Below are 25,598 nucleotides of genomic sequence, written 5' to 3'. Positions count from 1 at the left end.
AGATGCCAGTTGGTAGCATTTTCAAGAAGCTGAAGAGGGCTGAATCTAGCTTATTAAGGAGGGTGAAGAATTCCTGGACAGGCTGGATGAACTAAGAAACAAACAAACATGTAAACATAGGCTTACCTGATTTTGACAAAGGCATGGGAACCAGGGTACAAAGATGGGAGGTGAAAGCAGGTGATGACAAGAAGGGAGGGCACCACCAGAGGATTTGGATATCTGGGCAATGTGAGATGATCTGGTTCGTTTATTTATTTAGCAGACATTTATTGAGGACCTACTAGGGGCTGGATACAACATTAGGTGCTAGAAATAAAATGATGAGCAAAATAAGTTGTGTGGCTAAGAAGCTTATTTTAGTCACATAGCTGAGGTCATTTGTTCACCAATGGTTCCAGATGACCTGGGGTCTGCAGAGCCCGACCCCCACCCCGCACACAACAACCCCATTCCTCCCTTATGTGATGGCACCGCAGACATCTCCAGCGCTCCCCATCCCCCAAATTCTCTTTTCTAGACTCCCCTCTTCATCCTTGGAAGAGAAGCCTGGTAGAAGGACCAGAGGGCTGGTGCTGGAGAGACACTGATCAAGAAGAAACCGGCCCATGTGGCTCCTGGACCATGGAGGCTCGAACATGTGAAGATCGGGTCTGCTCCTCTAATTCTCAGCAAGGCTGGGAAGAGCCGAGCCTGTTCCAGGGGACGTGCTCACGCCTGGCCTGCCATTGCTTCTGAGCTGCAGGACTTTCTGCGCAAGGCAACTGGGAGAAGCCAGGTGCCCCAGATTCCCACCTGAGGGCCACACACATTGAAGAGGCTCAGAGCCAGCCCCATGCGTCCACCTCTTGATTCTTTTTCTTGTTCGGGGCTTCTTTTGTGCTCATTTGTAATTACAGCTTTATTAGATAGAATTCACATACCAGACAGTGCCCTCCCTCTCTCTGCTCCGTTTTACCCTGCTGTCATCCAGATTAACCTCAGGGTAAACGGGGGAGGAGGAACATCATCGATTTAGCGTACACCACTGCTGCCCCTTGGCTGCCTAGGGAGAGCCTGGCAGCCATGGCCTTGGCCTTGGGAAGGCAGGACGGGGGACCATTGAGAGCTTCCAGTTCATAAGCCAGCGGCACCTCCCTGGGAGGGAGAGCAGAGGTCGCCACAGCCCCACACGTGTCTCTGCTGCTGTGCTCAGGGGCTGTAGGCCACAGCTGCAGCTCCCGGCCTGGAGACCACATCCTCAGGTCCATTATTAGGGGCACTTGAGGAAACGGCTCCTGATCCCAGCCTGCCGCTTCAGGCAATGAACCCCAAAGGGTCTGAGCGAGCATGTCATCTAGCACAGCACCGAAGTGCTCCTGCGCCGAGGCACCTGCATCTCTTGTCTTCAACCTAGGAAATTGGAACGTGAGAGCGGTCCCGGCTGGCACTGAGCACAGCTGCAGGGCTGATTGCTGAACATCTCCCAAGCCACGAGGGCCTCCTGGCCATGCGGCTGACGCTCGGGTGCTGGAGCATGGCCCCAAGTGCGATGCTCCGAGACCTGGGGGCGCGGAGCAGGGTAGGCTGGGGCCCAGTGGCTTCCTCCCTCTGCCCGTTGCTCATGATGGAAGCCTAGGTGCGCTGGGTTGAGGTAATACCGAGGTGTGTAAGGTATGCCTGAGGGCCACACGTCAGCCCGGCAGCCCAAGGCCGAGCTACTTACCACAGGTGGACCTTCCAGAATTGGCAGGAGAAACGGTGGGAACAGCGCTTTAACTGTGCCCATGGCTGGATCACAGATGAATGAAGAAAAGCCTTTGAAATTCTCTTATCATGAAAATTATGGAAAAATCCCAGTGGGATTCAAAGGTACGTTCATAACTTGAGGGAGAGCTTTGTTTTACCTTGAATATTACCAGGTTTGGGCCAATGTGCAGGCTTCATTATCTCTGTGGTCAGGGGTCAGAGACAAAGAGTTATGTCAGCCCCTGGTGGGACTTTTATCCTGTAGGACACTCCCTGCTGCGGTAATTACCCCCAGGAGAATAAATATTCATGACTAAATGCTCCTTTCTAATAAAAAAAATCAAAAATCAGATCAGAGAGGATAAAATCCAAGTTATTATCACTGGAATTTGCCAGAGGCCCCCTTCAGCAGAGAGAAAAACATGTGTTTTATGCCTAGAACACTCTATTTTTAGAGTTTTTAAACAATAACAAATGCTTAGTGATTTTACCTTGTGAGTTTCCCCTGAGAAGGTGTATAAAATGCAACACTTAACCAGAAGGTCTCCTGGGAGATTCTACCCAAATGAAAACTCAGCTTTTTGGCTTAAGGACAAGGCATTTGGGAAAATGTGTGATAATATTTTTGAAAAGTAAAGTAAATATAGGATGCCCTTATGGCGTTTGGGATCAGGAGGCCGAGGTTCTGGCCCCAATTCAAGCAGGATCTCAGGCCCTTAAGCCATTTAATTTTTTGGTGCTCTAGGTCTCCTCATTGATATCAGGGAACATATACCTCTTTTTATGCCAAAGAAGCTCGAATAACATTGCTTATTCCAGATTCAGGGAAAGCTCTGCCATTCCTGAATGCTAACATAGGGAAGAATTTGGCAAATGGAATCCCAAAAGGATGACACCATTAGCTCGGGTGTCTGCAAAGTTTTCTTAATTATAATGTCTGCCGCCGGCCAGGAGATGTTTCATATTTCTCACCATATGGTCCATAGTCAGCTGATTTCCCCTTATGTCAATCATCCCCTTCCAAAGCCCCACCAGGAGACCAGATCCCCAGCTGCTTCCTTTCTGGTTGCTTCTTGGAAGCGAGTGATGCCGGACTGTCATCCAAATGGATCTGGTTGCCCTTCAGGGTCACAGGCATGAATTTTCATGACAGGTTTGCAAATCATACCACAGATAATGAACTGAATCTCTCCTCAAAAGAAAAAAAAAACTTTTATTTTTCGTCTATTGCATAAATAATGGTAAATTAGACTCTTTTTTTTTATACAGATTATATATTTACAGACAAGTTTGGTTACAGAAAACATCTGGTAGATATGGCAGTCAGTTTTCCTTTATACACTAAAAGAACATATTAATAATATATACTTCATTGGATTAGTAAGTTGCATGCCAAGTTAATTTATATTAATATTTACATTTTATATAAAGATTTTCTTTTGACTAGTTTGCTGACTCTCTCATCACTTATTAGCAGAAATCATCACCTAATACTGAATGAAAAAAAAAAAGGAACATGAATGAGGTAAATGGGAAGACTGTGACCCAGGATTTCAGTCTTAATGGCCCATTCTGGATATGAGAGCTGCCGGGCTCTGGGCGTCCTGGTCCTAAGAGTCCTCAGCTGTGCTCTGGTCCGCATCCAGCCACTAACTATACTGTGCTTTGAGAAACAAGTCACGTCTCAAGTCTAATGACTTCCAGGGTCACTGAGCCCCCCGCCCCCATACTCAACAGGTGACAGTTTGCCAGCCCACTGCCTGGTCAGACTTCTGGATCTGATTTCCATCCAAGGGCATTGTCTTTGGTTAGTCCTTGGAGAAAGAGCTTCTTGCTGGATTCAGAATTGGGGGGCGGGGAGAATCAAACCCCACTAAGAAACCATTCAAAGACCCCTGAAACCAGAATTCCAGGTCAGAAAGGAAGAATATTCGTTGATTTTCCTTGAAGAGAGCTGGGAGACACTGGCTTGTGTAAATTTCTACCAAGCTGAGAGGACCCTTTCCTGACCAATCTGGGTCTTTCCAGGGAAGATCAGTAGGGCTTGTATAAAAACCTCAGGCCACTTCAGGAAGAGGAAGAGGGACAGAGACCCAGGATGTTACATTGTCATGGGGCAGAAGGACTGGGGACTTTTATGGGTCCAGCAGCCACTCTTGTCCTGCCCTCACCCCTCATCAGGGTTGAGGTGCATCTAAACCAGGCGTCTGTGCTCAGCATCCCTCAGCCTTCAAAAGACGATCGCAGTGTCTGGTCTCCGCAGACTGCTAATGTTATTCCTGACAATCATGAGACAGTGACTCTCTTCCTTCTGCAGTGTTACGAATAATTATAAGCCACTACCACATATACTGGAATGGCCAGGAAAAAAAGGAAGGAAGGAAGGAAGGAAGGAAGGAGGGAGGGAGGGAGGGAGGGAAGGAGGGAGGGAGGAACAGGAAATTGTGTTTTTTAGTCAGTAGCTTCCAGTTAGGCTTTCTCAGATGGAGAAACTCACATCTTTTCCTGGGCTCTGGCTTTGTTTCAGCCCACTCATTCATGAATTCTGATGCACAAGATCTGCAATAAAGTGATCAAACCCCCTTACTTTTCGCACTGGCTAAGACAAGGACAGAGAGCCCATCTTTGATGTTCCCTTGAGTCAGCAAGACTTAGGGAGTAAACAAAACCTCTTACTTGCAAGGCATCACACATTTGACATAAACTGATTTGCATTGTTTCATCTACAGACAATGGACATCAAAAGAGATACTTTATTACAACTGCCTCTTGGGACCTGTGTTCAAGAAGAAACTGCCAGTCCCTAATGCAATCCCTGGGGGGAATAGGGACCCTCTCAAGTCTAGGCGTCATTTTGACTTGTTTCAGACCAACAGATCACCATGGGAGGGCTCTCTTGGTTTACCCTTCCTCTTCAGAGATGAGACACCTGAGGCCAGGAAGGAACGTCACTCAAAATTACCAGACTGGTGGGTGGCAGAAGTACATGGGGTCCTGCACGTGACCTCACTCCCATATTTCTGGCTCTAAACTCTGCTCTCCTGGCCTCAGCTCAACAGGCAGAAAGCCCCGGGAGAGGCACTTTGAGCTTGGCAGATGTCAGCATTTCCCAAGGGAAGGTGAGCTACCAGCCTCCCCTTGATGTTTGCCATGTGTGTCACTGGGATCAGGTTGATGGGCAGCAGCCCCGTGGCACTCTATCCCTGGTATGTCACCAGGGTAGGCCAGACACACAGACACACACAGGAAATGTCCAGAGACCAGCCTCGGCAGCCCTTCACATTTTTTCTTTTTCTCTCACAGGTCTAGGGATGGAGCAACAGCACACTTGAATTTTTCATTCCCTGGAATATTCCTTCCTAATTAACCTGCTCTTCTACTCCCCTGGAAGACTCCAGCCTCTGCACCCCTTTCACTTGGACGATAACATCCAAGTGAGAAGCACTGTTTTGAAAGCCAGCCCATCAAGTTCAAGGAAAAGAGGTGGATGAGGGCCACGCCCAGCATGGGTGTTCAACCCATAAGCTACCCAAGGTCAGGGCGGGGGGCAGGAGGCTGGGCTAATCATTTCCAGTTTCAGAGCACTGTCTTTTGTGGGGCTGGCGAAACTTGATTCTTTGTGGCTTTTATTTCAAGCCAATGAAATCAAATTGATTCTGCCATGAAGACTTTCCGAGTTTTGTTATCATGCCCTTTGAGACCATTTAAGAGGGTCCCAAACCAATACAAAGTAGAAACCATAGCCATGCGCTATGGCCATGTGCATTAGCAGCGAGCACAGGATACTAAGAAATGTTTGGTTGGTTTGTGCATTTGACCTTATTCCTCCCGAAACCAAACGTCTCTGGCAAGGCCACATAACCGAGGACAGTCCCCTGAGTGACTTAGTCAAAGGAAGTATGAAGTGAAGCTGAACAGTTCTGACGTTTATATTGTCATGGAGACAAGGTTTATAGGGGGCAGCCCGAATCCTCCTCTACTTCACCATCGCTTTAAATAACTCAAGTTGAAAACCCCAGCTGTTGAATAATGTACTCTTCTATTTCTGATGGATTCCCCACCCCCCTCTGGGACAGTTGAGTAATGAGGTGGTGAAGAAAGATGGCTATGGCCTTTAGGTCATGGACGCGTAGCCCTGCGAGGATCACGAGGCCAACGGCAAGGTTCTGATTTCAGGTCACTGCAGACAGCTGTTCTCCAGTCAGTCATTCTGGGAATACAAGCAGTATGTGCCAAAGTCTGGAAGCCTAGGCTCGGCCCATGGGTCATCATGGCGCGATAGAACAACAGGGCCCTCTCTGCAACGGGGTTCCGGATCTCCCTACATCTCCGTGGAGCAGGGTGAGGAATACTATAGCTATGGGCTTTTGGAGAAATAGTGCAGTAAAATGACCCAGTAGGGTTGGGGGCCTCCAGCTGGGAGAGCAGAGCTCAGTAGCTTCCGCGGGGATGGAGGGGAATGGCATCACGGAACGGGGTTTCGTGACATGCAGCCACACGTGGCCAGGCCAGCCAACCCAAGGACCTGTGCTTGGCGTCACACCCTTCCCCTTCTTGTCATGGTCCCAGGGAGGCTGCCAGCTATGAGTTAAGAGCAAAACTCTCTTTGATTTATAACCTGAGTCTGGACTTAAGCCTAGAGAAGGCATTTGGAATAAAAGAGAAATTTCTCTTTTGCGTTCTTAGATATATCACTCTGTGATTGTGTAGACGGGAGGATAGGAGGGGCATTCCTGTCAACATGAGCTTGCCATCTTTCACTAGGTTCTTTGGCTAACCACGAGACAGACCATTTGTCATGTGAAATTTGAGACAGGAACAGCTATCGAGAAAGAACACATCTCGTGGTACACATCTTGTTCTCTGCAAATAAAACACCTAGAAAGTTCTGAAGCCTCTGGGCTTGCCTAAGACCACATGTAAACCTCAGTTCACCTCAGTTCACATTTCTGGCTCATGGGAGAGCGTCTCAACAGGCAAACAGATGCTTTTAAAGACTGAAGCCTAAAATACTTTTTGCCTTCCAAATGACATTTCTGCCTTTTTGCCCAGATGAAGGGGTCCTCGCTCTGGGCCCTGGGAAGTGGGGGTGGGGGGCAGCGGAGTGGGGAGGAAACCACCCGGCGCTCAGGTAGCTCCTGTTCCCAGAGCAAATGGAAGGGTGGTTCCAAAACACAAGAAAAGGCGGAGAAACCGCCAGATTTCTTGAGTGTAATTTACTCCACCGGTGGGATGTGGGTGCAGGGAATTGGGTTGCAATCAAGCAGAGCCCAAGTGTTCTTTAAGAAAATGTTCCCTATTTTTGTGTGCCTGGGCAAATCCAGGGTGGAATGCAAGCGTTGCCATGGCAACACCATCCCCCTTTTTCTACAGATCGGTCACGTGGGACCCATGCACATTCTGGAAGCCACTTCTAATAGTTCCCCTGCTAGGTCCTGTCTGGGGGCCCTGTCTGCTTCTGGGGTGATAGGAGACAGCTTTCTGTAAAGCCAAGGGGATCAGGGTCTAGGTTCCTTGTCCCCCAAGCCAAATGCCTCCCCGATCACCACTGTGTGGCCTGGGACACCCGTTCTTACAGCAAGAAGGAGCCGCGCGTTACCCACGAGCATCACAAGTGCCATGGCGAGGGCCCCGCAGTAGCTCTGATGTGGACGGGACCAGGGTGGGGCTGCGGAAAGTCAACATCGTAGGCCGTACAAGGAACCCCAACACCTCTGACACACCGTCCAGGCGAGGCAGCCAGGGGTCATATCCCAGCGACAAGCTCCTGGCTCCCAAGGTCTCAGGAATGCAATTCGCTCTGGGCTGTCTCCCCGCACCTCCGCACCTCCGGCCCTGGGTGCCGTGTGTGAGGCCACCACGTGGGAGGTCAGCTCTAGGCCGCCCAGGAGAGTTCTGTAGCTTCTGTTTCCTCCTCCCGTCCTTACACGCTCCTCGAGTCCCCCCTGGGTGAGACAGCCTTGCTTGCTGGTCACTGGGAGAGGCGATGGGTCCTTTTTAGGGAGACGACGCTGAGGACTTGAGCAGGCTGCTGCTGTCTCTCCAGGGCTCCGCTTAACCCTCACCCCTGCCTCATGGCTACAATCTCTTCTAAGCCTCACATCGTTTGGGGACCCCGTTCTCTGCTCTCCGGTGAGAAGTGGAAGAACTTGCAGAGCCAGCCTTGAAGAAGCATCGCAATCCCCTCTCATGGGGCAGGCTCCTTTAGGAATCATCCCCTGGGGTCTCTATTCAATCCGCTTTGTACACCCTCCCCCCCGCCCCGGAGGACATGGTCTAGTGGCTCAGGCGGTCCTTCTTATCCAAGTCCAGTTGAGGGGGAGGAAAGGTAAGCTGCTTTGGGCAAAAACTAATGACGAAGTTGTTTGAAGTGTTAGTGCTCTGTGTTTGGACCTGTCCTGGTTCTGGAAATCAATCCTGAGGACCATGGTGAGTTGGGCAGGGGGAGAGAGAGAAGAGGCAGATGTGCAGGGCAGGGTGGGTGAGAGGGACAGGCAGGCTGCTGCCTTCCTTGGCCTGGATGTACAGGACTCCAGGCATTTCCCCAGCGGGACCCTCAACCCCCAGGCTCCTGGGAGCTCACACCTGCTCCATCCTCTGTAATATGGCTCAAACCCTAGTTCTACTTGTGCTCATCATGAATATTTGCAGTCTCCCACAGTGAGGAAGTTTCTACAGCTGCCCCCTGGCTGTTGCCTGAAGTGCTTGCAGCGGTGAGGGGGAAAAAGACCCTAAAAGGCCGAGTCAGAGAAGGCAGGAAGGGACAAAACTCAGCGGGAGGGACTCTGGGGCACGGGGAGGGGACACATACCTGTCCTCACTGCAAAACCTAGAGAAGAAAGATTGTGGCATCTCAATAGTGGAAGAAAGGGGGAGAGGGAGCATGTAGCTTCAGGATGCAATGGGGAGAAAGAGGGGCAGAACAATCCTACTACAGAAATAAAGACCCGAGTTTGAAAAGTACAAAGGAAAACATCACATCGAAACATTATCGGCGAATCAGACTATGCAAGCTTGAATCAACAGTGGTGGCCCATACGGCAACTGGGAGAAGACGGGAAATTACAGACTTGAAATGGCGTTGAACACGGACCCCTGGACTCCGGCCCCTTCCCCAGCACAGGTATTCTGCAGGCGGGAGCGAGTCACCTGTTGTGTTGGCTAAGCTGATTCGCATATTTTGTTTCCTCATGAATATGAGTCAGTTGTAGAATCTGGGTGCTGGAAGAGGTTATGTAAAATACAATAGTTTGATCTTTCCATCTTTCCACTCTGGGTGGTACTTCTCTTTTCATCTGGGGAAGACTAACAAAGCAAATTTTAAGATGAGAAGAAGGGAGGATGCTGAAGGACCTGAATTACAGGGGTCTTCGGGCATGGAGGTGGGTTCAGGTTCCAGGACTCCTGGCAGCTGGGGTGTGGGCTGCAACACCCCCTCCCCACCAGTTTCAGTGCCTTCCGGCACCCACCCCCCAAAACTACCTGGCCCACCCCAGAGAGGCAGGGATGCATGTCAGAGGACAAGCTTCTATCGGGAGTAAGCGGTTAGGAAAGAATGACATCACACATGAAGAAGCCCAATGTCTACGTCTGTCTACTGTCTAGGTTATAGAGATGCCCACGATTATGCTTCTTTTTTTTTTTTTTTCTCCACTAAGGGCAGCCCAGGTGGCAAAGCTGGGAGAAAGGCTCTCTGCAGATTCCAAAATGCTGGTGCGCGATGGGCTCTAGGAACAGAAAGCCAAGTGCCGACGGAAACTGAGAGCTCCCCAACTCTGCCCAGAGTACTGTAGAAAAGGCAGTAAGAACGGAAGCAAGGGGTGCAACCTGTAGACTGCCAGGCACTGCACCCCGTTCGATGGCTTTCCCCTCACGCCTTGGGGGGGGGGGGGTTGCTCCACTGGGTGGAGGAAGGAAGCCAGGGTGGGATGGGATGGAAAGCCCCCTCTTCCATGGCAACCCAGAAGTCAGCTTCTTGGAACTGAGGGTTTCCTCAGCGGGGAGTCTTCAGCTGACCCCTGGGTTGACAGAATGGGGCATGGAGATGACTGCATGTCGATGGCTCTCTCTTGCTCTCTGACACCACCAACCTGGATGGCCACTGGAATATTCCGAGATGAAAATGAAGTCTCTCTTCAGAGTTCCTAGGGGTGAATGACGCAGTCACTGGGAACTCCTGGCTATTTTATTGCATTAGGAAACAAAACCATTAAAGCATTTAAGACAGCCCTTTTGTGTCCCTGCCAAGGAGATGAAGTGGATTCGCAACACCTGTTGCCCTGCAGCCTTGGGCGCTTCACTGAACTGTGCCATGTCTGCATCATCCATACCCGCTTTCGTGGAGGAACAGAGTCTGCCCGCAGGGCATGCACATGCGCGGTGAGCCGGGACGCAGTGCGGCGGGGGGAGGCTGCTACTCCATGCCACTCCGAAGGATCTGGTTGGCCGCGATCAGCATGACGCTTATGATGAAGGCCATGGCGAAGGCGCAGATGAGGCTCTTGCGGACGCAGGTCTGTCTGTTCTGTTTCTGGGAATGCACTGGGGTTGGGGGAGGGGGGGGGAAGAAGAGAGAAATGACACAGTGAGACAGGCTGATCTCCTCCTCCACCAGCCCAGTTCATAGGCCAAAGAGCGGTCACATGGACAAGCATCTCTGGGACCATTCTCAGAGGCCGGACAGCACCTCTCTGGCAAATGGTTCGAAACAGTAAAGCTTCTATAACAAAAACCATGAGAGATGGGATGTTCAGAGGAAGGTACAAACTTCCAGGCCCAGTAGACTTACAGTGACTTTCTGAGTGAGAAATATGGAACATTTCAGGGTTTCACAAAAGGCATCGTCCAGGCATCACTGTGTCCCTTCCTGCAGAACACCGGGCTCCCATTTCTGAGATAGCTCTTGCTGACACAGCGAGGTTCTGATGCTTCCCTACTTATCCCCACCCAGCGGGAAGCAACTTACCCTCCCAGATCTGTTCTTGTGGCTGCTGGTGAAAATGACTAAATGACTTCTGGTATTATTTTGGCTGTGCATACCAGTGGTTCTGGACTGGGGTCCCTCGGCAAGCAGCATCCGCATCGCTGGGACTTAATAAAAATGCAGGTGCTCAGGCCAGACCCCATGCCCAATCTTCTGAATCAGGAATTCCAGGGATGAGGCTAGTGATCTACATTTACTAGGGGATTCTGGTGAAAGATCTGAGAAGTGGAGACCACATGCTCTGTGGACAGGACCAATGTGAAGCATGGAGGGAGGCACAAAACCCTGCCAGACTTTTTAGAGGCAGGGTGTCCCTGCCCCCGTGTCCTGTTGCACCTGGGGTCTGACCTTGGATCCTAGGGTTGTGTTCTCTTAATCCTTTATGTTAGGCTAGGTCTTGTACCATCATTTTTAGAAAGCCCTTGAGGAGCCATTAGTGTAGATCTGAATCAGTAAGAAAGTAATACAGACCAGATACAGGGAAATGGAAATCACCAGAAAGACAAGCTTTGATAAAGTGTGCTGAGGATGAACAGGTCTCTTTTCCAGGCATTGCTTCCCATGCCAGAACTTCTTTTCTCGCTTTTTCTTCTATTAGTCTACACATTCCCCTCTTTCCCATCTGTCTGTCCATCCGTGATCTTTGCACACAATTTGCCACTTAACATATGGAAGAAATCTGTGCCCTGGAGGCAGGTGGGAAGCTGTGTACACCAGAGCTACTCACTGGACCAGCAGCAGCAGCACCATCTCAGAGTTTGATGTAAATGTAAAATCTTGGGTCCCACTGCAGAATTACCGAATCAAAATCTCTGGGTGTAGAGGCCAGGAATTCATGAATTGGTAAGTTCTCCAAGTGATTAGGCAATTGTGGGGCCCCAGCTCCAGAGTTTTTGATTCATTAGGACGGTGGGGGGTAAAGAATCTGATGAAGTTTGAGTTGCTGGGGGACCTGACAGGGGTGTGTGTGTGTGTGTGTGTGTGTGTGTGTGTGTGTGTTAGGGACACAGGGTGGGAGGCACTGGGAAAGATGGTTTTTTAGATTCAGACGTTAAGAAACCCAGTACCAGGACAGGAGAACATTTTCAGAATACTCTCCATTTTGAAAAGGGGTCCTTCTACCTTTGCAAACTTCCAGCTGAGGAGAGTGGTTTTTCTTTAGGCCAGATTATCGCAGGGGGAGAAAGAAATACAATATCCCTTCATATTACTTGCAGTCTCTCTCTGTGAGGAAAGAAGACTGGCAAAAGAGCAAGGTCAAGGTAGGGGCCACATGCCTTTAAAGAACCTAAAAATGGTTCAATTTCAGGTATGTCTTCCCTTTGACAATCAGTGGCTCCTCTGAAGTCCCTGGAAATAATAGGGAAGAAGTAGGAGGCCCGGGGTGTTCCAAGGACAAACAGAGCATTCCCTGAGAGAAGGGGTCTCAGGGAGTCATCAAGGGGTCTCTAAAAATTATATCAACCATGAGGGTTTCTCCAGCAAGCCACATTTCACAGAGATCCAGGGCCCCCTGGCACAGCTCTCCGTCACCAATGCTCGTTGGTTATTTCTGCCACCATCTCTTAGGTGCTGTCTTATTATCTTTAATCCTGGATCCTCTGGGCTTTTGCCTCTCTTGGGTGATTGGGAGTATTTTTGGCTCAGTTCTCCACTTGCTGATCATGTCTCAGTCTTAGAATCTTACAAATCCTTACCTGGAGGAAGAAAATTTCCTTGGTGCAGAGTTGTGCCTTCCCCTGCCCCCAGGAGTGAGCAAATGTAAAAACGTGCCAACGCTCAGCAAGGAAAAGGGGAGGTGGTGTTTCAGAAGGATAAGGACCCTAGCAGAAAATAAAATGAAGATGCGGAAGTAGCGTATCTAACACTTTCTGAGGTCTGGCTAATTTATTCTGGGCAGCTCCTCAGCATAAAAATGCTTCTGAAGGCAGTCATCTACCTTTCTGTCCTGAGGGCTGGCGAAGGCCAAGAAAAATTGTGTGATTACGCTGAGGGAGAAATTTTTGGCTGAAGCTCTTCTTTGTGAAGGACACTCGGAAAACAAGGTTATGGGCAGCAGGATTATCCCCCAGGAGAGTGGCTGCATCTTTGATCTGAAAATCCTTCAAAGCAGTAGGAAGGGAGAGATAAGGAAGGAGGAAAGGCCTGGAGACCTAATAGTTTATACTTGGGGCCATGCAAATCTGAACCCGGACCAAAGTCCTGCAAGCAGAGTGGCGCTTCTAACTCGTTCCTCGGGAGCTCCGACACACGTCATTGTTTGAGTCTGTAATACTCAACATGCCCTGATGAGAGTCCTTTGACATCCAGTTCTCAAGTTGTCACCAATTGTGCAGCAGGGTACAAAAGTAACGACCTCAGAGCCAGAGCCAAGTCTGAGTCATGGCTGTATGTCACACATCTTGACCGTGTGACCTTGGGCCAGCGAATTTCCTCCAGCCTCAAACAGTTCGCTCATCTATGAAATGGGACTAGTAAAATCTATCTTGTTGTGAAGATTAAGGGTAGACGAAGGTACTGCGGTATCATTTGTGCCCAGTAAATGCCAGTTCTCTCTTGTAAACCTTTTAAAAACTCCCCTTTGCTTATTGAACACCGCCAGAGCAGGCCTGGCATGCGTTGTGTGCTTTATATATGTTATCGCAAAATTACACAGCGTCTGTCCTGGAGAGCAGGGTGTGTGACCGTCATGTAATAGGCCACAGCTTGGAGAACTGGAGTCCAAGTTCATTTGGCAAGTGGCACAGGTGGAGCGTGAACCAGGTCTGATTCTAATAACCAGGTTCAAAACTTCTATCTCTTTGATCTTTTGCTCAGCAATAGAAAGCTCAGCACTTGCAAGATCCAAAGAAAATGCATTCAAACACCTGATGTGGTCAACAGAGTGCAACCCGGCATGAATTAATGTGTTTGTTGATAATAGTTCAAGGTCTGTCTTTGGCTATCATATATTTGCACTGTGTTATAGTTTTGGGGTTTTATTTACTTTCTGTGCTAGGCTTTGCTTGCCCTGCAAGACTACAGGTCAGCCTAGGATGAACTGTGGGGTCCGGCTTAGGGTTTCTATTAACCACACTTAGGAGCAGCTCCGGGCAAGTGAGTGAACTCTGAGCCTCAGTTTTTCTCTCGGTAAAAGGAGCTAGTGATAACTGTTCTGCCAATGTCAAGAATTATCTCAGAGATGAATGAGCTAATAAAAAAAAAATGAAGGCTATGTCCAACTGTGAATTGCTAAAGAAATGCAAGACTTCCTCCTTTCCCTTCAGGGCTGGAGGAAAGGTCTGCTCATTTTTCACCTGTTCCCTGTAGCCTCCAGCATGGGAATGCATATCCAAGCAGTGCTCCCAGACTTTGCTGTGATTCCTTCCCTCATTAATTCATTCCAGGCTGCAGTGAGACGCATCTTCGTACAGTGGCACTTAGTATGCACCACTAGTGCCTGCAACCTTTCTGCAAAGATCTTGCTGGAGAAGTGCATTCCATCCAGCTCCTGAGCTCACTAGGGAGGACCACAGACCACCTCCTACCCTTTCCTACCTCTGCTCCTCAACCACCGTGCCTCTCTGCCATCAACCTCTGTTTCAGGCAAGCAGCTCATCCCCACACAAGACTCTGCGTTGCTGCCCAAGACCTGGTGCCAGTTCCTTCTGCTATGGGTGCCTGCTGACCCTGCCTCTCATTTCTTTTGGGCCCACCCCAAACTTTACTTTCCTAGGAGGCTTCTCCTGAACATGTTGCTCTCAAAGAGCTTGGTCCTTTTACATTTTTGGATTCTCTAACTCCCAGTATATATTTAATTGTAATTGAGATGGCATTCCCATACCAGGACATTCACCCTTCTAGGGTGTACAATCCAATGGCATTTAGTACATTTGCAAGGTTGTGAAAGCATCACCACTACCTAATTCCAGAATGTTTTCATCACTGTAAAAAGAGAGATCCCACTCACATTAGATGTCATGCTTCATTCCCGCCTCCCCAGCTCCTGTCACTCACTAATCTACTTTCTGTCTCTGTGGATATATCTAGCCTGGGTATTGCAAATATATTACAGGGCATGCAGCCTTTTGTGCCTTACTTCTTTCACTTAGCCAGGCCCATGCATGCTGTAGCATGCATTTGTACTTTATTCCTTTTTGTGTCACATTTTGTTTATCTGCTCACCAGCAGATGGACATTGGGGTTGTGTCCATTTTTTGGCTACTATGGGTAATGCTGCTATAACACTCTTATTCAACTTTTTGTGTGGACATGTTTTTGGCTCTCTTGGGTACAGATCTAGGAGTCAAATTTCTGGGTCATATGGTAACTCTTTTTGAGGAACCTGAAACTGAACACTGCAAATGGCAAGAATGCATCATGCTGCTGGCAATCCTTTTTATGTCTACCTTCCCATCAGGCCTTGAACTCCTTTCTAGGCTAGTGGTTGACAGATTAGGAGCCCTGAAAGTACATGGGGATAAAATGTGAGTTGAGGGACGCTGACACAGGAGGACACACAGAAGTGGTGTCTCGAGTCTTCTTGAAAGCTTGTTAGCAAGTCCTGAGCACCTGCAGGCTCTTGGCTGCTGTGACAGGACCTGGGTTTGTGAGCTCTAGCAGCAGATCCCTCCTTTAGCTTTCTCATTTTAACAGAGATTCACACTGCTCCATTCGGCAAATGACAGGCAGTGACTCTTGGATTTTCTCCTGGAGACAGGAGTCTGTACAGTTTTGCCACTGACTAGCTGGATGACCCTGGATATATGGGGTTCACAATCCCTCTGGCTTCTCTTAGAAATGGGGCTGCAGGTCTGCAGGCACTGGCTCCCCAATGAGGCAAACCAGAATCATGACAATTCTGATTAATTGCACCAACACAGAGCTAGGTAATTGATATTTCTGGCAGCAGGCAGCTTGGGGCTCAGGAATGTTTAAAAACAAAACAATATAAAACCCATTTTAAGTGATTCTCACAATGAGCCAGAACTACCAGGTGTGGGCGCTATTATTGCTCTGTGATCCTTCCAGGTCTAACATTTTATGATTTTATGAAACTGAATTATTTCCATAGCCTGAAGTGGAACTAGTTAAGAGCTTCTGAAAGAGATTTTTTATTCATCAGGAATGCTCAGGTACCCCAGTTAAGACCTGAAGACAAGATGGACAAGGTGGCCTCTGAGGAGACAGCAGGGAGGCTGGTATGTTTTATGATGCCCTTTAAGAGGAAGAGGGGCCACCTCTCATTCTGGGGGTGGGAGCTGGCTCCTCCTCTACCACAAAATCATCTCCAGTTTCTGGCCATCAGACAGCTGTGTCTTACTTTCAGGCTTCCACTATGGAGCAGGTGTTGTTTTGTCCTTTCCTCTTCTTGGAACAAAATTCATCTTTTGGTCTGGGGATCTGTCCCTCTCCACCTGGTGGACCTCTCAATCCAGTGCTTCACCTTTCCCACTGCAGCAAACCAGACTGGCCAAGTAGAGTGTGTCAAGCTCTTGGTTTGGTTCAGGGCTAGGCACGTGGGCCATGCACGATTGATAGCAGCCCCTTCTTGGAATGGAGAGGAGTCTTGGAGGAGGGAATCCTGTCACTTTGGGGAGAGCCAGCTTGCCCGGGAATGAAACTGATGGAGAAGAAAGAAGGATGAGAGATGGAAATGAGACTGTGCGAGACCGGGGCTGGGGGGGGGTGGTGTGAGAAGGGGAGAATCTCACCAGAACTCCTTAGGTCCAGGTCAGCCAGAGTTCATCCCTTTGAGTTCTTATATTATTTGAGGCAGTGCTTTTTAGTTTAAGGGGGTCTGGGTCAAGTTTCTTTTACTTGAAACCAAGAGTCTTGACCAGTATTTTTAGTAAGTCCAGTGTTGGCGATGACCGTACTCTAGGCATGAATGTGTCAGGAAGAATGTTCAAACCCTGCCGATTTGATCCCTGTCCATCCTTGAAAGATGTGGCATTTTAACTAGCAGTGGGTACTTGCTTGTCTCCAGGAAAAATAAAAAACAGAACTGGGGTTAGGGATCAGCTAATTTGTTTGTTTCTTTGTTTGCGTTGAGTGCTTACTATTGTATTAAGCAGTACACAAAATATTCCCATGTGTTACCTCACTTAACCCTCCTAATAACCACATGAGGTCATTATATGATCCCTATTTCATGGATGAAGAACATTAGGCTCCTAATATCTATTTCAGTGTCTCAGGCAAGTGACCTAATACATGGTGAAGCAGGATTCTGAGCCAGGCCTGTCCAGAGTGCAGAGCTGGAGTTCTTCATCGCCAGGTGAAGACTCAAAAACAGTCTCCAGCCTTCTGTCCTGTGTCTCAGATTCTCATCTCTCCTCACTCATGGCTCCAGAAAATTTTCCTACAGGATTGCTGGAAAGGATTCCCAAATAGAAGACAAATCTCTTCCTTTCTGAAGCCCTAAATCTTTTTGAAAACTGTCTCCTGTCTCACCACCTGCCATGGACCTCAGCTACACCTTAACCTCTTACCTCTACCCAAGGAGGACAGGTTTTATTTAAGGAAAGTCAAAGCACCAGGCAAACCAGGAGCAGATGGTAGATATGACATATTATGCCCTTTTCATTTGGATGGGCCTGAAATACCCAATGTGCATGGCCAGGTGATGGGGCAAGGCTTCCCATCTGGGTGTGCATTTGACATCCTGATAGGAATACTGCAACTTCAGCAGGAATGGCTGAGCAGGCGACCTTGGATTTGGCTGCAAATTCTTCCTGACCTTCCAGAGAGCCCAGAAATTGTTGAATCTGGATGTGACTGTCATTGTTCAATCTTTGCATTGGACAGATGAAGAAAAGAAGACCCAGAGAGTTTTTAAATAACTCACCCAGGGCCAGGGCACCTGGGTAGCTCAGTTGGTTGAGCTTCCGACTCTTCGTTTTCACTCAGGTCATGATCTCAGGGTCATGAGATTGAGCCCCACATTGGACTCTGCACTCAGCAAGGTGTCTGCTTGGGATTATCTCCCTCTCCCTCAGCCCCTCCCCTCACTTTCTCTCTCTCTCTATTGTTTTTTTCTCCCTCAAATAAATAAATAAATCTTTAAAAAAATAATAACTAGCCCAGGGTCACATATCTAGTCTACACAGGCCTCAGAACGAAACCCACACATCCACACAATGATGCCTTGGGGCTACCTGGCCTGTGTCACCTCCTTGGACATTTATTTCGTTTGTCCATCCTCCCATCACTGAATGGTGCAGAGCAGCTTTGCCATGCCTTTCAGAGAAACTATTTATTCCCCTGTTGATGATTTTGCTTTACTTCCTTCTGCTGTGCGTGTTGTCAGAATGTCTAGAAAAATCTGACAGCTGGTATTCCATTTAGGGACAACATTTGGGGGATGTGTCTTGAAAGGGCTCACACACAGACTTGCTGCACTTCTACTCAACTTCCAAATATAATATGATTTCACTGGTGATGAAATGAAAAATGAGTAATGATGGGATGTCATTCTGTAAGGAGTCCGAAACACCTACGTCTGGCCGAAGGACAAATGAAGAGGCCAGGACAGGGCTTTGTCAGAGAGCCCCAGGTTCAAATCCTTACCTGGCACTTGACTTTGGACAAGGGACAGCACTCTGCTGAGCCTCATTTCCCTCATCTGTACCAGTGGGGTCACAGAACTTATCTCCCGGGATGTGCTGACAGGTCAGTTGAGTATGTTAACAGAAGACCAGCACCTGGCTGGCATGCTGGGCAGTGTTCCCCTGTCCTTTTACCTCCTGGACTGTATCAGTATGAATTAAGCAGTAAACATATTGGAAGCAATAAATCAAACTTAATATATGGTATAATGTTCTATGTGAACCCTTAATAAGGAGCCAGTGACGAGCAAATAGATGATTCAATCACAAGACCACTTGATTTCACATATGTCAGCAACTGGAACCAAATAATGAAATACGAATTTGTTCATCAGTGTCACTGAGTTTATGATCTGGTGACAAAAGCAAAAAGTCTGGTGATTATAAGGGGTCAAACTGAAGAAAAACATCTTAAAACTCTTATGTAGCATGGGTAGTGAGTGGGCATTGAGGGGAGTCACATAGTCTTGTATCCAACCATTTTGGTAGGTGCTGACGTATTTATTTTTCCAAACTATTAGAACACAAATAGTGAAAACTGACATCTCAGAACATTGAGCATAATTTATCTGATTAAGGGAATTCAAAAAACATCAGAAGGATTGGGAGTGCCTGAAAGTCAATACTTTTTTTTTTTTAATGAATTATAATGTGTGGGTTTTCTTTTCCTTTATTTTCTTACAGATTTTATTTATTTATTAATGAGAGACACACACACATAGAGAAAGACAGGCAGAGACACAGGCAGAGGGAGAAGCAGGCTCCACGCAGGGAGCCTGATGTGGGACTCGATCCCAGGACTCCAGGATCACACCCTGGGCCAAAGGCAGGCGCTAAACCGCTGAGCCACCCAGGGATCCCTGAAAGCCAATACTTTTAGTTGGGTATTCCCACTGGATCAGGGCCATATAGGTGACAGACTAGTGGGTTATGTCAGAGAGTCCCTGAATTTAGTGAGGTTCAATGTCCTCATGCCCAGAGCACCCAGCACGGTGGGTGACACCTGGTCAGGTGCCTGATTTAATCCGAGTAACTTCTCATCCAGAAGCCAGGTGTGAATAATGTGTGTGTTTGTATGTGTGTGCATGCCCGTGTATATCTGTGTTTTGTGTTGACTTAAAAATCAAACAAATAAAGACAACAAAATCAAGCCAAAAGGAAGATTACAAGGAGAAAAAGAAAAACAAACCTCTTCCATTACCCATCACGAGGCCATACCCCTTGGGCTCCTAGCCTATTTCTCCTTTATGTTTCCATTCATTAGAAGGAATGATGTTTATGTCCTGACTCCGTGGACAGAACCAGAGCATCTTCGTACAAGTCTCAGACTCAAGATTCATTAAGAGTGAAAAGTATAATCACTCATGTAAAACGATGCTGGTGGCATGTGGAAGCCCTCCTGCTAATGCCTAACTGGCTCGTGTCACACAGCTTGCACAAATCAGCACTTCCAAAGCTGTGCTGCACTCCCCAAACATTGCTGTGTTAATTCCCCCCTGCCAAACACCATCAGCTTCATTGACCACTTCCTCCTTCCTTGCTTAGAGACGATGTGCCCTTTCACCTTTTAAGGCAGAGACCTGCACTTTTAGTTTTTTTCTTTTTCATAGATTCCTTCCTCTGACATAAGGAGGGCAAGACTCCCAATCCCCATGGATCTCCCGGCTTTCGTGGTGATCTAACCAGCATGGGTACACGCTTGCTGCAGCAAAGTTGTTTTCTTTTGTTTGTTTGTTTGTTTTGCCGCAGCAAAGTTTTAACAAGAGCAGGAGGGAAGAGCTCCCTGGGTGGGAAGGGAAGAGGTGAAGCTCAGCCACTGAGTCTCAAATGGACTCTTCGAGTCCAAGGGCACCAGGGAGGAGCTCAGTGCTTGTGTGGCATCTCTCCCTAGACAACTCTGTCCAAAAATACAATCAGGGAATCCCCTTAAACAGGAGACGGCTATGGGCATATATCCACCCGTAACTTCGATCCTATCCAAAATTGGAAAAATCTGAAACCTGAACACAAGGCAATGAGGTTGTGTTTGGAGCCAAACAGCACGGACATAATATTTAAAATACAAGACACAAAAGACAGCTCTCTGACGTGAAAAACAAGCAAGATGAATTATGTAATCAAAGTTGCAGAAATCATTCAAAAGATCAATGTACTTACTGATCATAAAGCAATGATTCTCTTACTAAATAAGACCACAAAGTTTAAAGCATTTAGTAGAGTGACTGGAAGTTACCAGTTACCCCCCCAGCGGCCCCCCCACCCCCCGCCGCCCCATGGTAGCTGTTGCTGATGTTAGATGTTATTCATCTGAATCAATTAAAGCAGACTCGGTAAGATTTCTATTTGGAAATCTCTTTCTCAGTCACTTAGTTTATTAATGTATGAGCTTTTGAATAATAAAAAGGCATTGCTTAGAGTTCAGATTATTTCCCCTTGCAGTCTGACCTTTCCCAAATTACTAAGACTTGTGACATTTCTCTGCACAAAACAGTGATCCATAAACAAAGGCTCTTGTGGAAAACAAAACGCCCAGAAATACTCTTCCCACCCACTTCAAGAGTGTCGCTGACAGTGGGGGGTTGGAGGCCCAGATGCTTCCACTGCTTGAACTCACAGTCTGCCATCAGGGAGGAAGGAGACTGGGGAGGCCGAGGAGAACTTACCCACATTCTTGTCCCATCTCTGCCTCCCCCCGCCCCCCTGTACCCACCCAGTCTCCAGGCCTGCCCTGCTGCAAATGGCCTTGGTGGTGCCCATTCTGCTCCTGTGTGGCTCCAACTCCAAATACAGCCATTCATGCTGCAGCTTGGGTGTCTCGTGGGGGCTGCCCAAGGTGGCCTCTGGACCACCACTGGCTCATGCTTGCCATTCATAGCATTTTCAAAAAATTTAAATTTGGATGTCTTTAGAAGGGGCATTGCTGTCAGGTTTACCCCCATTCCCGCCCACCACTCCCTATTTCCTTGGCTTGGATTAATTTCATTTATCACCTCTGAGTAGAAGCATCTCCTCCTATTTTCTCTTGTCATGGCTTTTGATCCTGCACATGGTGCATCCAGGCAGGACCCATGGGAGGCCAGGTCTGAAGGAACCACTGTGGCTGCCTAGACTGACTTCACCCAGAGAAGACTCTTGGCCACAGTGCTCAGCCAGCTCCAATGCGGCAACTCCAAGACCAGGCAGCCGAATGCCATTCTGGTGGCCATTTGACAGCTTACCGACTGTGTACATGGGTTTGTTTAGTGTTCAGAAAGAAAGAATAGAAATAATAGTTTGCTATCTTTAAGAAATCTCAGCACCGGGATCCCTGGGTGGCGCAGCGGTTTGGCGCCTGCCTTTGGCCCAGGGCGCGATCCTGGAGACCCGGGATCGAATCCCATGTCGGGCTCCCAGTGCATGGAGCCTGCTTCTCCCTCTGCCTGTGTCTCTGCCTCTCTCTCTCAATCTGTGACTATCATAAATAAATTTTAAAAAAAAAATTAAAAAAAAAAAAGAAATCTCAGCACCGAACGAGTTAAGAATTGCAGGTAGCCTGATAGCCTGCTTTAATGTAATTTCAATTTTTTTTTCTTTGCATCAGAGTTGTTAAAGCGATTCTGGTTTTCAAAGTTGGAAGGAGGGATTCAATTAGTTAGCTTTCCTGGAACTTTCTACTAATTAGTAAATTAGGTAGGAGGGTTTTCTCTTCTTAAGTTTTCTTTCCTGAGCCCCCCCAAAAAGGGCTTCTCATGGGTCTATATTTTGGCCCCAAGGCAACCTTATTTCTTCTGAAACTCCATGTTAAGGTCATGAGAGTCCTTTCATGAATGGGACTCTTTCTGAACAGCACCTTCAGGGAGGAGAGCACAGAGGTAAACCATTTCTGGTCCTGAGAAGTCAGTGTAATTATCCTGATGCTTCTGGGTAGGGATACGCCCCCCGAGAACACACCCCTGATGGCCAAGGTCACGCAGCCACTGGACTCAATCCACATTTGCTGTCAGCATAAACAGGCTGTTTGTAGCACTCTGTGGGGCCCCCAGCAAGAAAAGCAAACATAACAAATGGCACATCTAATCACAGACCTCAGAGAATCACTGGAGGAAACACAGGGTCACTAGGGGTCCTGCCAAAATGCAGAGTTTGGGGAAAAAAAGGAACACAATTAATAACCTGCTGCATCTTTGCAGAAGGATCTGGTAACATCAGTCTTGGATTCTTGGCTCCAGTCCAAGGTACTGCAGCCCTGACTGTAAACACATTTTCCATCAGTGATAGACGTGGTGGCGTGGGCTGAGCCCCAAGCAGGTAAGAAGCAGGAGCATGGGTACCTACCTCCCTCAAACTCTGTTTGACAGTTCTCTGACGTCTCCTGCAGGCTCTCCTCCTCATTGATGATGATGTTCTCAATGTCCTTCATTGTTAAGTGGTCCCGGAAGGCGTGGTAGAGAATGTGCTTCAACTCCTCCAAAGTTATCCTCTGCATGTCGAACTGTGGGGACAGAGAGGAGTGAGAAGGTCTCGGGCACACAGGGGTGAGAACCCAGCTTGGGGCATGACCAACAAGCCCTAACGCCCCAAAGTTGGTCTGCCGAAGCTTCTCTCAGCTTTCCTGGGTAGCAGGTGAGCGGGTTTTCTATCATGTTCAGCTCCATGCATACTTGTGAACTTGGAGGGACTTACGGGAATACAGTGAGTGCAACATAGCCCTTCAACTGAGAGTCCTGGAGGAAAAAATGCCACCTGCTAGTTTGGCTTCCTACTCATCCAGCTATCTGCTGTCCCCTCTGCACACCCTGTGCACCTCACGTCCTTTGGAGTTGTGTCATACTTCAGACAATGCACATGTCTCTAAAGATGATATATCTCCCAAGGAGCCAGCCATTCCCATCTTGCTTTATTTTTTTAAAGATATTTTATTAATTTATTCATGCAAGACACAAAGAGAGAGAGAGAGAGAGGCAGAGACATAGGCAGAGGGAGAAGCAAGCTCCCCGCAGAGAGCTCGATGTGGGACTCGATCCCAGGACTGGGATCACGCCCTGGGCTAAAAGGCAGACGCTCAACTGCTGAGCCACCCAGGTGCTCCCCCATATTGCTTTAAATATGTATCTTGTTTGGGGCTCCTGGGTGGCTCAGTCGATTGAGCATCTGACTCTCGGTTTCCGCTCAGGTCGTGATCTCAGGGTCATGAGATCAAGCCCTGCATTGGGCTTCCTGCTTAGCACAGAGTCTGCTTCTCTCTCTCACTCTGCTCCCCTCTCCACTCTTTCTCTAAAATAAATAGATAAATCTTTAAAGAAAATATGTATCTTGTTCTAACAAGATAAAATGCAAGTTCAATGCCATGTTTATGAGGAAGAGAAGCTAAAGGGCAGGTGTAGCATCCCCAGGTATGTTCCTCTTGTCCTAGGAAGAGGACTATACTCTCCCACTCCATCACTTTCTTGGCCAATGAATGTGAGTAGAAGTCGCATATACCACATCCAAATAAAAGCTTTAAGGGGGATCCCTGGGTGGCGCAGTGGTTTAGCGCCTGCCTTTGGCCCACGGTGCGATCCTGGAGACCTGGGATCGAATCCCACGTCAGGCTCCCGGTGCATGGAGCCTGCTTCTCCCTCTGCCTGTGTCTCTGCTTCTCTCTCTCTCTCTCTGTGACTATCATAAATAAATTTTAAAAAAATAAAAAAATAAAAGCTTTAAGGGCTGGAATTAGGCGATTCCAGCATGTGCTTTTTCCCCTCTGCTGTGATGACAGCATGCCTCACATGGGGGCTGTTCCTTCTGTCTGGGCCCCAGAGTGAGGATAAAGTGGAGAAGATCTGCAGATACCTGATAAAGGATAAGTAATGTGAATAAGAAATGCCATCTGTTGTTATCAGCCATAGAGATTTTGGGCTTGTTTCCTAACTTGGTTTAAGTCAATAGCACAAAAATTAATACACAGAAGTGAGGATACCAAAACAAACATTCTAAAATCTGATGGTCCAGGACCAAGTGGTGAGAAATGAGAAAAATGTTATCAGAGGCTGGAAAGATAAAAACCCATGAATGCTATGCAGAAGCACAACATTTGGTAAGTCATTGCCTATGAAGACTAAAAGGACAGGTACATATTGAATGAGCTTGTGGCTTTAGGTAATAAGTTTGGGGAACAGCATGGTTTCAACTGGTTGTATCTGACAAGGTGCCACAAGAAAGAGGTGAGTTCAGAGTGAAAGAAATAACATGGAGAAAGACAAATGTTATATGATTTCACTTATATATGGAATCTAAAAACAAGCAACCAAACAAACAAAACCCTGAACTCAAAGATTGCTGGTTGCCAGATTTGGGTGGGGGGTGGATGGTGGGTGAAATGACTGAAGGGGGTCAAAAGGTAGACATTTTCAGTTATAAAATAAATAAGTTCTGGGGATCTAACATACAGCATGGTGACTACAGTTAATAACACTGTATTGCATATTTGAAACTAAGACAGTAGGTCGTAAAGTTTCTCATTAGAAGGCAAAAAATCTGTAATTATGTGTGAGGATGGATGTAAATTAACATTTTTTGTGATGGTCATTTTGCAATATATACAATCATTCTTATACGTATAAAGCTAATGTAATGTTATATGTAAATTATCTCGCAATTTTTTAAAAAGAGAAAAAAAAGCGAGATGAGTTCAGGAAAGAATTTGTTGGTTTGCAAGCCAAGAATAGAGACAACTAAAAAATTCCTGGTCTTACAGAATGGAAAGAAGCAATTGTTTCTCATTTTCAACTAGAAAGAGATAAAACCCAGAAATGCTATAAATAACAAAACAAATCTAAGCGTTGCTTATTAAAACCTCTGAATATGTTAAGTGACTCTCCAAGGAAGCTGGTTATTAAGTTTAGAGAGAGTTATGTCTCAAAATAATTGTGGATGTGGCTATTAGCAACAGACAATTGAAATCAAATAGATTTTAAAAATGACTAAGTTTTTGAGAGAGCTGTACTGGGCAAGAGCCAACAGCCTAGAATTAAAAGACTCGGTGACTACTCAAAACTTAAAATGATCTTTGGGCTTCCAACCTTTTATGGCCATAAGCCATTAGGAGAATAAGCTACACAGGCCCCAAGCAAGGCATATTTTCCAGAACCCTCATCAGATGAGTACTGGTCGACTAGTGCAAAGGATGGATCTCCGAGATGGTGAAGCTGGGAGCCATGCTTGAAATCATGTATGGACTCAAGAGCAGTTTCAGGAAGCAAAACTTAGGGTCTGGTCAAGGAAGATTCCTCACCCCGAAGTCTGTTTAACAAGATTTCAGAATTGCGCCAAGCCTTTGA

The 25,598-nt window shown here is 47.4% G+C and overlaps 1 protein-coding gene across 2 annotated transcripts in view; it reads right to left on the bottom strand.

Moving 5' to 3' along the window:
• Positions 1 to 2,975: 2,975 nt before the first annotated feature.
• CALN1 (calneuron 1) overlaps positions 2,976 to 25,598 on the bottom strand; it is a 521,841-nt gene continuing 499,218 nt past the window's right edge. For both annotated transcript variants that reach the window (XM_041750714.1, XM_041750713.1), the window contains 2 exons: positions 22,615 to 22,771; positions 2,976 to 10,269 (listed from right to left, as the gene is read on the bottom strand). In XM_041750714.1, the coding sequence (XP_041606648.1) occupies positions 10,142 to 10,269; positions 22,615 to 22,771 (285 nt within the window). In that variant the 3' untranslated portion in view covers positions 2,976 to 10,141. The remainder of the gene's footprint in view (positions 10,270 to 22,614; positions 22,772 to 25,598) is intronic.

This window comes from Vulpes lagopus, chromosome 3 (genome assembly GCF_018345385.1).
Source record: "Vulpes lagopus strain Blue_001 chromosome 3, ASM1834538v1, whole genome shotgun sequence".
Lineage (NCBI taxonomy): Eukaryota > Metazoa > Chordata > Mammalia > Carnivora > Canidae > Vulpes > Vulpes lagopus.
The sequence above is the reverse complement of the archived record's forward strand: the minus strand, read 5'-3'. Positions and strand labels throughout refer to the sequence as shown.